At 57.1% G+C, this 11,577-nt stretch overlaps 4 protein-coding genes across 4 annotated transcripts; 2 read left to right on the forward strand and 2 right to left on the reverse strand.

Annotated features, from left to right (window-relative positions):
* Positions 1-124: 124 nt before the first annotated feature.
* Positions 125-1,594, reverse strand: BDP81DRAFT_486249 (eukaryotic initiation factor 4E). Its single transcript, XM_060595201.1, has 3 exons — positions 1,507-1,594; positions 621-1,457; positions 125-574 (listed from the first exon to the last, which is right to left on the reverse strand). The coding sequence occupies exons 1-3, from the start codon at positions 1,536-1,538 to the stop codon at positions 403-405; spliced, it is 1,041 nt and encodes a 346-aa protein (XP_060451300.1). The 5' UTR covers positions 1,539-1,594; the 3' UTR covers positions 125-402.
* A 1,171-nt stretch (positions 1,595-2,765) lies between these two features.
* Positions 2,766-5,158, forward strand: BDP81DRAFT_412331 (tetratricopeptide). Its single transcript, XM_060589206.1, has 2 exons — positions 2,766-3,258; positions 3,306-5,158. Exons 1-2 carry the CDS (start codon positions 3,162-3,164, stop codon positions 5,072-5,074), a joined length of 1,866 nt encoding a protein of 621 aa, XP_060451301.1. The 5' UTR covers positions 2,766-3,161; the 3' UTR covers positions 5,075-5,158.
* Positions 5,159-5,414: 256 nt separating this feature from the next.
* BDP81DRAFT_401384 (heterokaryon incompatibility protein-domain-containing protein) lies at positions 5,415-8,868 on the forward strand (the record flags this gene model as incomplete). The annotated part of the gene is made up of 4 exons (XM_060588805.1): positions 5,415-6,094; positions 6,721-7,749; positions 7,822-7,947; positions 8,234-8,868. The coding sequence occupies exons 1-4, from the start codon at positions 5,635-5,637 to the stop codon at positions 8,866-8,868; spliced, it is 2,250 nt and encodes a 749-aa protein (XP_060451302.1). The 5' UTR covers positions 5,415-5,634.
* BDP81DRAFT_412334 (acetoacetate-CoA ligase) lies at positions 8,664-11,369 on the reverse strand. Its single transcript, XM_060589207.1, has 5 exons — positions 11,182-11,369; positions 10,610-11,125; positions 9,852-10,565; positions 9,175-9,807; positions 8,664-9,129 (listed from the first exon to the last, which is right to left on the reverse strand). The coding sequence occupies exons 1-5, from the start codon at positions 11,290-11,292 to the stop codon at positions 8,971-8,973; spliced, it is 2,133 nt and encodes a 710-aa protein (XP_060451303.1). The 5' UTR covers positions 11,293-11,369; the 3' UTR covers positions 8,664-8,970.
* Between the last annotated feature and the right edge of the window lie 208 nt (positions 11,370-11,577).

Genomic DNA, 11,577 nt, shown 5'->3' on the forward strand with positions numbered 1-11,577 from the left:
CGTTCCATTTCCCTCCTCCTCCTCACAGACCGCTTTGCCGATTCCCGTTTCCGAGATCGATAAAAATCCAAAAGGGGGACACCTTTCGATCTCCCCCCTTCATCAGCGAGCCCTTCATCCAGGAGTCCCTCGTCAAGTGGTGATAAAAACAGCACACCGTCTCCAATGTTTCCAAACCTGCTTCCTCATTTTTCCCCCATATAGGTGTATTTTTTGTCGGAGTTTCACAAACCCGAATGCTATGAAGATCCGTCGTAAGGGGGGGGGTAGTGGATCCAATAGTGTACAAATAAACATCAAAGATGGCTTTGGAGAGAGAACAAAACAAAATGCAACGAGGTGTTGGGTGTGGCGTTTCCCGGCGAGAAGGGGTCGTTGCTTTTCGGGGTGTGAATGCTCCGATCACGAAGCGGCGGGCTTCTGCTCTTCGGTAGTCTGTTTGTTGCCGCGTTTGTCGTGCTGCTTCTCGCGACGGGACTCCTCGATGGCGGCTCGGTGCTGGATGCTCTCGTCGTGGGACTTGAACTCGAACTGCGTGTTGGGCGGGCACTTGAGGTACGACTTCCACGTTTCACTGCGGCTGTTAGCTTGACATAGGTCCTCAGTGCCGGGATGCTTACCGAATCCTCAGCACGCGTCCGCCGGTCGAGCGGGTCCAGATACTGATGATATCCTCGCCGTTGCGGACGCTCACCACACCGCCACAGACCTCCTCGCTGGCGTCGATAAAGGCCTCGCCGAGGAGCGCAAACACGGTATCCTCCCAGTACCGGTCGACGATGCCCTTCTTCAGACGAAGCACCCACTTGCCGCCGCTTCTGTTCTCCTCGTCCTCCCAGATTGGGCGGATGCCCCGCTTGAAGAAGTGGTATTCCCAGCCCACGGACAGCTCAGAGGGCCGCTTCAAATGAGGGTAGCCGACCCAGAACTCCTCCACGGTGTTGCAGTGGATCATTGGCGTCAGCGACTTGGCGTACTCCTGGTACGGCTGCCCCTTTGGCTGGGGCGGCCGGCACCACGTCACCCACTCGTACTTGAGGGGGTGGACGCGGAGCTGCTCCGAGGACGTCCGGGCCGAGGCGGGCTGCGAGCCCAGGGCCTTCCTCTCGGGGATCGGGGCGATGGAGGGCACCTTGGCCGCCGGGTCGTGCGACGTCGCCGCCTTGGCGCCCATCTTGCCCATGGCGAGGTCGAACGGGTTGCCGGGGGACTTGGGGGTCTTGGCGGAGCCGAAGGAGGCGAAGGCGCCGGAGCCCAGGCCAAAGGCGTTGGCCGCACCGGCGGCGGTGGGGGACGCCATGCCGCCTGCGCCGGGGGTCGTTACGTTGTTGAATGGATTTGATTTGCCGCCGTGTGAGGACGTATCGCCGCCGAATCGTTTGGCAAAGGAGCCGTTTCGGTTGGCGTCACCGCCCGGCGCGGGACTACCATTTGTCGAGAGTGAAAGCTTGCCAGAGCTGGAGGTGTTAGTGTGGGTGGTGCAGGGAGGACGAAGGAAAGTCTTACTTTGTGCGGCGGGTCCATAGGTTGTTATCCATGAGGACTGCTTTCGACGGCTTCCGGGGGGAGGAGGGGTGAATTTGGCTTGGTCTCGTCAATCCCTCAAAACGTCAAGGGCGGCGGCACCTCGGTTTGCGGTTAATGGTCGCAGTTGTGGCGGCTGGGACAGGGCGGATAGGAGTTGGGATGCGATGAGGTCGGGATGGCGGCGTTGGCGGGCGTTGGCGGGCGTTGGCGGTCGACGAGGGCCTGCTGCAGGGGCGGGTTGGAGACGGAGGCACAGAGAGGAGAGAGGAGACGATGGCAGTTGGAGAGAGACAGCGGCGTGCGAGAGCTTCGGCGGGGGTGAGGTATGACCAAGGGGCGGGGAGGGAGTTCTTTCGGTTGGAGAGCAAGGTAGCGTCGGTGGTATCTCGAGGGGAGTTTGCGTGTGCGTGTGTGTGGGTATTACAGACGTTGTTGATTTTTTGCAGTGTTTGAGCGATGTTGTGAGGCGGGAGTGAGAAAGGCGAATTATCGACTGATGGGGAACAATGAACAGCTTGAAGAGAAAAAAATAATACGGAGTACGGATACTGATGCCCCATCCTCCTCGACCTTAGTCGTCACCTTGTTATCGATGGCGGATTGAGCGATAGCGCCTCGCTTAGCCCAGGTTAGCCTTACCCCTGATGGGTCCACTGGGAGATCCTGGGCCAATGAGAGGGGGCGAGGGGGCACGCGGGCACGCTGGAACGGCGCACCACAGTGAGGTCACAGCGAGGTGTTCTTGAAGGCTCGGGGCTGGAGACGCCCGCCGTCCGTACTTTGTACCAAGCATTGGGCGCGGGTAGCTTTTGGTAGGGCAGCGCCAGCAAAAACACCCAACCATCTTATTTCACCACTTGCATTTCTCGGATTGGGCGGACATGCCTTTACTCGCATACCCGTCTAGACACTCATCACTGACGAGCAGTAGTCTGCCCCCGGCACTTGGGATGGCGGCGTCTTGTCGTCAAAAGCACCTCAACGGTCGGATGGGGAAGTGCAGAGCGTGCATGGCCTGAAACAATTGCCGGCTTACCCAGCTAGCATTGGCCACAATGGAGTCATAGATGATAGAGTTGCAGTGCTGTCAGTGAGGGCACCCACGCACCTCAGCTCAAGCTTTGGTGGCGGTTGACGTGCTATTTTTGCAGCGTCGTGCCGTCTAAGCGCCAGAGCCTCACGACAACATTCGACCTGGCGACAAGATGCAAGACGCCATCTACAGATACTCCATCTACAGACACCTGGGCAATACTTGATGCCATAAGATACCTAGGTAAGCCAGATCAACGCTGTAAGACGCAACAGCTGAACATCAACGGCAACCACGTGGTGTGCCTGGGAGAGACCCAAAGACGCCCTCTGGTTGGCCTACCCCGCCATTTACTCGGCCCACACCCCTGGCGGCGCCCGGTGCACAGTGCATCCACGTCCCCTCCAATTCCTGCCCGTCATCCAAAGAAAAGAAAGTGCAGATTCCCGTCGCGCCTGAGCCCACGACGCGCTTACCTCACCCCGTTGATCGGCATCCCGACGTCAACCTCGAACCCGCCACACTTCTGTCACATACACCACTCGGTCATGCCCACGATCTAGCCACCTCCCTCGTTGCTTCGCCGCCTCGCCGCCTCGCCATGGAAAAGTTCCTGCGGGAATGGAGACAGGATGCCCTGAACAAGGCCCAATACGATTCCGCCATCTTCATCGGCGACAAGCTGCTAGCCTTGACCAGTATGTGAGGTTCCCGGCGCCCGCTCTGCCCTGTCTAACGTGGACAGACGACGATAAGGACGCCTTTTGGCTGGCTCAAGTCCACTTTGCTACCGGCAACTACACACGAGCCCAGACTTTTCTCGCAAAACAGGACCTCGTCGCCCGCAATGTCTCCTGTCGATACCTAGCGGCCCACTGCCTCGTCAAGCAGTCGAGATTCGACGAAGCCCTGGCCATCCTTGGCGAGCGGAACCCGACGCACCTCATCAACAATGCGAGCAACAAGCGGAAGCAACAGAATACGGCGCCCCTGGGTAGGGCGGTCGGCCACCCCAAGGGAAGCTCGAGGGATAGACATGCCCGCGACGAGGCTGCAGAGGAGGAAGCGACGAACCGGAAATACGAAGCCGCCATGTGCTACCTGCGAGGCATCTGCTACGCCAAGCAGAACGCCTTTGACCGAGCCAAGGAGTGCTACAAGGATGCCGTGCGGATCGACGTGCAGTGCTTTGAGGCGTTCCAGCAGCTCATGACTAACGCTCTGCTGTCGCCCGACGAGGAGTGGGCATTTCTCGAGTCGCTCGACTTTGACGCCATCAGCGTCTCTGGGGATGTGTCATCGTCACAGGAGGCGGCAGAGTTCACAAAGATGCTCTACACAACGCGGCTGTCAAAGTATAGGGAACCTTCGGCATTCACCGCGGCATGCGACTCTCTGTCGACGCACTACCGTCTTGCGGACAACCCAGACCTACTCCTCGCCAAGGCAGATCTCCTCTACACGCAGTGTCGGTATAGAGACGCCCTCGCCATTACCGAGTCCATTCTGCAGGACGACAAGTACAACTTTAGCGTCCACCCTCTGCATCTAGCATGTCTGTATCAGCTCAAGATGAAGAATGCGCTGTTTTTGGTCTCGCACGACCTGGCGGACAACCACCCCGAAGAGCCCTGCTCGTGGTTGGCCGTGGGCATATACTACTTTTCAATCGACAAGATTGCGGAGGCCCGTCGGTATTTCAGCAAGGCCAGCATGATGGATGCGCATTTTGGCCCTGCGTGGATCGGCTTCGCACACACGTTTGCCGCCGAGGGTGAGCACGACCAGGCCATCTCGGCATACTCCACAGCAGCGAGGCTCTTCATGGGGACGCATTTGCCGCAGGTGTTCTTAGGCATGCAGAACCACGCACTCAACAATATGACATTGGCGGAAGAGTTCCTCAAGACGGCCTACGGTCTGTGCAAGACGGACCCCCTCCTTTTGAACGAGATGGGCGTCGTCAAATATCACCAAGATAAGCCGCAAGATGCTGTACAATTTTTCCGGGCGGCGCTGAAGATTGCCGCCGACATTGACTCTGACCCGCAAGCGTGGCTGGCGCCGAGGACGAACCTGGCACATGCATACCGTCGCCTGCGACTGTGGAAGGACGCACACATGGAGTTTGACGAGGTCCTGCGACAAGGCGGCAAGGACGCGACGATATTCTGCGCGAAAGCGCTCATCTATCTTGAAGAGGGACGTCCAGAAAAGGCCGTTGTGCCGCTGCATGAGGCGCTCGCGATTAACCCACAGGACAGCATAGCGACGGAGCTGCTAAACAAGGCCCTGGAAGAGACGTCCACGATTGACGTTGCCGAGGGCGACGAGCTGGAGGCGTTTGAGCAGGAGCTCGAGATGGGCAAGGCGGCCGCCAGGGAGCGTATATCCAACAAGCTCCCGAAGCTGCGGCGCGATGCCAAAGGAAAGGCCAAGGTCGGCCGGCCGAGGGTGCTCGTGGACGAGGACGAAAAAGGCGAAAGCTTGATGGAGATGACTGATGATGATTAGCCCGACGCGGCACAGTACTGTTATCTGAAGGCAGCCGCCAGCATAGATATCAGTTAATGAATAATAAAAACCTATGAATCTCGATCAGCTCTGCGGTGGTGAAGCTTTTGGTGGTGAGTTCAGTTAAGCAACGTGGCTTTGGGAGTCATGCCACTGTGGGTTAGTCTGGTTCCGTGATGAATGCGATTGACCCCATTCGTCGGGGGTGTGGTGCCTCGCATTCGCTCGCTAGTGTGGGATTCCGCGGCGGGACAATACCCCGGCGTGCTGACAGCCTGACAAAGTCGGAGGGATTGCGCCGACCGCGTCCCGCTAGATTGGGGGGCATGCGGCCGCATGTGGGCTGGTGGCTTGCGCGAGCTGTGATATAAGGTGCCTTGGGTCTGGAGGTTGAGGTATGAAGATTGTCACTTTCAATTGACCATCAGTCTGCATCTCACGATTGTGTTGCGCGTCGGCAAATCCTTTCCTCCTAAACTGTCCATCAGTCAGCTGTCGGCTCTGTCAGCTCCAACAAACCATCTTCCCAAAAAGCAAAAAAGAAAGGAGGACGAAAAACCATGTCTCGCTACTTCCCCCACACGGCCTACGCAGAAGACCAGCCCCTCGCCGGCACAATCCTCACAGTCCACGTTCTCACGCGCGGCTACACAACCGGCACCGTAGTGGGTCTCGGCATCGCGGCCGCGAGTGGAGTCGCCAGCCGAATCCGCGGCACAACGCCCGTGCCAGCCGCCGCCGCTCCGTTCCCCACATCAGCAACAACAACATCAACGGCAACGGCAGCGCTCCGATCGTCAGGACTGCACACCTTCCTCCGTAAATCAGGCACAGCCAGCGCGATCAGTATAGGCTTCACCGGCGTCACCATGCTGGCGAGGATGTACGGCCGCGAAGACATCGAGTGGCGCGATCGCGCGTGGAGGCTGATGGAGAGCCGGAGCCAGCTGGAAGTGGATGACTGGACGTACAGTGGTGCTGCGGCGGGCGTTGCGGCGCTTGGGATTGCGAGGGCGGCGGGTATGAAGGGGAGTGCGCTTGGTGTGAGGGTTGTTGGTGGTGCGGCTGGGCTGGGTAGTCTTGCGGGGACGGTTGGGTATATGGTTTGGAGGTATGGCGCGCATGGGGGAAAATATCCCGAGTATGTTGGTCCGGAGGTTGCGCTGTCGAGGGTTTGATGTGCTCGTGGTTTGAAGATTGCCGTGAGGCCTGTACTTAAGATAGATCAATACCCCGAAGATTTTGCTTACCTGGACTGCGCCGCAACGTCTTGGCAATGCATGTTGCCGTTTGAAGGGCGGCCGCCTGACTTTGTGATATGGCGGACAACTTCGATTGGTTCGCTGTCGACGTGCATGTTTTCGTCCTGGAAGACTTCGACTTAAAGTAGGTTGGAACTTGGAGGATGCCTCCTGATGAGGGGTTCGGTGGGGTCCCCAGCGGCTAAGGGACGATTCGATTCCCCTTGCCTAGCATTTCGTAGCTCCTTTACATGTCTGAGCTACGCCGACCAGAAATCTTGAGCTTGTGACATGATTACTGAAAGGTCAGTATACCTCGAACGTCGCTGAACATAAGGACTGACGTTTCCGACTCAAGTTCCTTGCAGGCTGTGCCAACCACCGCGCACTCTAATGACACGTCAGACTGCAATATCTGCCACCGAATCTGGACCTTTCTCGAGACGTCTCCCAGCAACGGAGACCGCGATCCTGTCACCCTAGGCCCCTTCGATTACGTCAACCTAGGCTCCTTCGAGGAGGCACTCTCCTCAAAATGTAGCAGACACCTGCCACTCGTCAAATCGTTCCACAACTTTTGCAATCAACGAAGGCCACTCTTTGGCCGCAACCCAGCCGACATAGACATCAAATTCCAGCGACCAGGCGTGCTCACCTTTGAAGAATCCACCAGCACCGGCGTGCAATATGCCAATTTCTTGCTCCTGAAAAGGGAGTCCATTCCAAACCACCCAGGGATCGCCCGCATCCTGGACCCAGAGTGGATCGATACCAGCGTCGTGGCATCTTGGAAGAAGCAGTGCGCTTCCTCCCACGGCCCCAAATGCGCCAATCCCGTCAAGATCTGGCTGATACGTCCAGCCTGGGTGGTGGACACTGAGCAGCGATGCCTCGTCCCAGGAGCCAGGTGCGAATCTTACGTCACGCTGAGCTACCGCTGGGGCAAGGCTCCCGGCTTGCGCATCCTCCCCGACACAATCTCCAAGCTCCAGACGCCCGTTGCCATTGACGACCTTACCATCGCTTCCCAGCTTGCACCCATGGTGTGTCACGCCGTGCACTTGACGTCTGCCATTGGCGAGCGGTACCTCTGGGTTGCCACTCTCTGTATCGATCACGCGCGTGAAGCCGAGAGCACCCAGCAGCTCCAGCTTATGGCCGCCATATTTGCAAACGCTTCGCTCACCATCGTCGCACTTGATGGTGACGCCGAGGATGGCTTCCCGGGTTTACAGGGTATATCAACCCCCAAAAACCAAGATGATGACAACTACGGGTTCGTGCCCTTCGGCGACGAACACTTCATCCGCGATAAGCACGACTATTTTGGCCTTGCCAGCTGGGGAGCCTATCACAAGCGCGCGTGGACATACCAAGAGTTCAACATGTCCCCACGGCGCCTCATCATTAGTCACAACTCTTTGCACTGGATGTGTCGGTGCAGCGTGTGGGAGGAGCAACTTCACCATGGCGTCGAGGCTGGCAAGTAAATTGATTTCCGCTTAGACGAGATCATGCGCGGGATGCCAAATCTCGGCTCCTTCTCCAACCTGATTCAAGACTACAACCCGAGAGACCTTACGTATGAGGAGGATGCCCTGCCCAGTATCAGCGGCTTTTTGAACGTCATCAGTCGGTGCTTACCCGGAGGGTTTCTATACGGAATCCCGGAAATGCACTTTGAAGCGGCACTCAGTTGGACGCCATGCTGGAACGAAATTGATCTCCAACGACGAACTCTCTCTGATCGCACCACTGCAAGCCAGCTTGGCCCATGCGGTCTTCCATCCTGGTCCTGGGTGGGATGGAAGGGCTTGGTCTCCATCGGATGCAACGAAGCCGGTTCAGCGAGTTCGTGGGCTCACTCGATCGAAGAGACGAATCACGACATGGTATGCCTGTGCCACACCGGAATCAGCGCAGAAACGAAGAATTCGACCCTCCTGGTTCGAGAATCGCCAATCGTACAAGGACTTTACTCGGCCTCTGCCACCAGGATGGACTCGACAAGACATTGCCGAGGTGGCCGATCCTGAATTGAGCGAGGGAGGAGACCAGAATGTACTGCTTTATCCCGATGGGTGCCACATGTACAGCTTTAGACACAGCAGCCAGCCTAAACATGAACACGAGCATCCTTGGCACTGGCCTTTCCCCGTGCCAGACATTCAGGAATCGACTCAGCCGTTCATGCCAGAGCAGACTCTGTACATTAGCTGCGATACCCGGCGCGCGGCCGTCTCTGCTTTTCAGACAGGCGAAAAGAATGACGTCTCACTCTATAGTGACAAGAAAAAGATCGGGGTTCTGCGGTTGCACAATAAGGATCAACTTGAAGACTTCTCCCAGCTAGATGCCGGCTGGGCTTCTGCGAAGGAGGTCGAGCTGGTCGCCATCTGCCGCGTGCGAAACTACGAAAGGTCCTATGATAAGACTACCGGATTATTCTCGCGCCCCTTTCCGACCACAGAGGTGTATAATGTGCTATGGGCGGAGTGGATCGATGGGGTTGCGTACCGCCTCGCAAGTGGACGTGTCGACAAGGCGGCGTGAGAGGGGCTGCCTCTAGAGGATGTATCTTTGATTCTGGGGTGAGCTGTACTCTATCTGGTATCCTATATCGCTCTAGATCCAATGTCTTCTGTACATGTCATCTTACAGCTTCTCCTTACCGGCGAGCAGCTCCTCGATCTTGGCGAACTGGTAGTAAAAGTCTAGGCTCTGCGGGTTAAGAAGCGTGCCACTTGGCTTGATGGTCCGGCCTGAGACAATTTGCTTCACCGGAAGTTCGACCTTTTTAAGGTTGACCGTCGTCTGTTTTGTTAGTATGATCCAGAGACGAGGTTTGATAGTACTCACCGGTATTTCGGGCGTCTGGAAGATGTACTTGGGCACATGCCTCTTTGTCAACTCTCTCTGGATCTTGTCCTTGACCTCGGCCACCAGCTGACGGTCAAACTTCTCACCCTCGCGCATCATCAGGAAGAGCATGACGCTCTCGTCGTTATCGGTGGGACGTCTTTGCCCAACACACAAGCTGTCAACGACCTTGTTCGAAAAGTTCCGCTCAATGACGGCGTAAATCTCGGCACTTCCGAAACGAACACCGCTAGGGTTCAGCACGCCGTCGGCACGTCCCATGAAGGAAATGTTGCCCGTCTTTGGGTGGATGGAGCAGAAGTCGCCGTGTGCCCAGACGTTATCAAAGCGAGCAAAGTATGCCGAGTGGTACTTGGAACCGGGGGCGGCAGAAGCGAAGTTGGGCGAGCTCGATGACAGTTTCGGGGGTGCCGAGTCGCCCCAGAGGAAGCACGGGATGTTGGGGAAAGCGGCGGTAGCGACGAGTTCACCAGGTGTGCCATTTGGTACGGCCTCGCCAGGTCCATCGGGCAACTGGGCGTCGTAGATGGCGATGGGGACGCCAAGTGATGGGCCCTGCGTTCCTCCTACGTAGACAAAGTCAAGGGGGTTCTCCATACCGAAGCAGCCGGCCTGCAAGCATTAGAAAAGAAGTTTGACTGGTCTGTGAGACTTACAATGTCGGTGCCACCAGAGATATTAGCAAGATGGACATGTTTCGGGAACCCTGCGTCGTAGAACCATTCGAACAATTGGTCAGAAAGAACCATGCCTGTGCTAGTCACAATCTTCAGCGAGCTGAGATCCGTCACCTCCCGCGGGCTAATCTTGTTCTTGGCAACCTCAAACATCCACCTCGGGCTAATGCCCAGTTTCGTCACACGCTGCTCGCCGAGGATGCGGATGAACGACTTAAGATCGGGGACGAAAGGCGAGCCATCGTACATGACGACACGTGCACCCGATAATAGGGCGGCCACGTTGGCAAGGTACATGATCCATCCGGTCGTGGTGTACTGCAGAGTGACGGACTCAGGGGACATTGACTCGTGTAAGCGGCCTTCTTTGAAGCTGTTGAGCATGACGCCACCGACGGTGTGCACGATTGCCTTGGGGATACCCGTGGTCCCAGACGAGTAGTAGATGAGGAACGGTGCGTGGAATGGAATGCGTGTGAATGACGGTGCTGCCGAGGTTGAGGAGCTAAGAAACTTGGACCACGTCTCGGTCTTGGAGATCGAGGAAACATCGTAGGGCTTGGAGAAGCGCGGGATCGAGACGAGACCGGAGAATGAAGGACACGAGCCCATGCCGGAGACGACCTCGGTCATCTTATCTCGAAGGTCGGCCGTTTTGCCGTTGTACACCGTGGCGTCGTCAAAGAAAATGAACTGGCATGTGTGAGTGTGGTTCTTGGAAGTGGGGATTGACGTACTTTGGGATCGACCTGCGTGGTCCTCTGCAGGATACCCTTCACGCCCATATCCGTAGATGAGCTGCTGAAGATTCCACCCAACCATGTGGTTGCTGCAAACACCAGTAGTGTTTCGATAGAGTTGGCACCGACAAGGACGATGCGGTCGCCCTCCTTGACGCCCCTGGCCTTCAAGGCTGCTGCCAGACGACTTGCATCGCGACGTAGCTCGCCCCAGGTGAGATTTCGCACATCGCCGCGGTTGCCTTCTCGGATCTCGGTGACAGCAACTTTGTCGTCTTCCTTACCCTCGGTGCCATGATGGTCAATTGCATCGGACGAACCTCTTGTGAAGAGCAGGTTCTCTGCCCAATTGAGACGCACCCCCGGGAACCACTTGGGGATGGCGTCTATCGGGAGGGATTCGTCCACTACCGAAGTTGGACGCCCTTGGTGAATTAGATTGGCGTAGTCAAAGAGATGGCCGTAGAATGTGGCGCGGTTAGCGACAGTCCAGTTGTGGAGGTCGTCAAAAGTCTGGGAATCGTGTAAGCAGACGGACTACTATTTGGGGGAATTCGGGGGATACTGACTTTGAGCTGGAGCTTGAACTTGGAATTGACCGATTGCAGGTATTGGTACATTTGCGTGCTCTTGGGGTCCGGGTGCTCCCAGAGCTTGCGGGGGATCTCGTGGGTGTCCATGTCGTTGAATTGAAGGTGTGATGTTGGGACAAGAGCTGTCGTTCGGAGTTGGGTGGATGAGATGAGGGAGGGACGACCAGGTAAGATGGGTCCGTGGGGAGGTTGGGGCATATCGGGGAGTTTGGCGCGCTTCCCCAACGTTGACTTGCCTCGGGTTGTGGACCACGGGGAATGCGGGGTTGGCGGCCCGAGCTAACATGCCGAGAGGGGCCGATCCGGCCCGCTTGGCGCGGCTCCAAAACGAGAATGCGACGGGATGCCGATCAACGTCGTCGCATTCAGCAG

This window comes from Colletotrichum phormii (assembly GCF_030913505.1).
Source record: "Colletotrichum phormii strain CBS 102054 chromosome Unknown BDP81scaffold_1, whole genome shotgun sequence".
NCBI lineage: Eukaryota > Fungi > Ascomycota > Sordariomycetes > Glomerellales > Glomerellaceae > Colletotrichum > Colletotrichum phormii.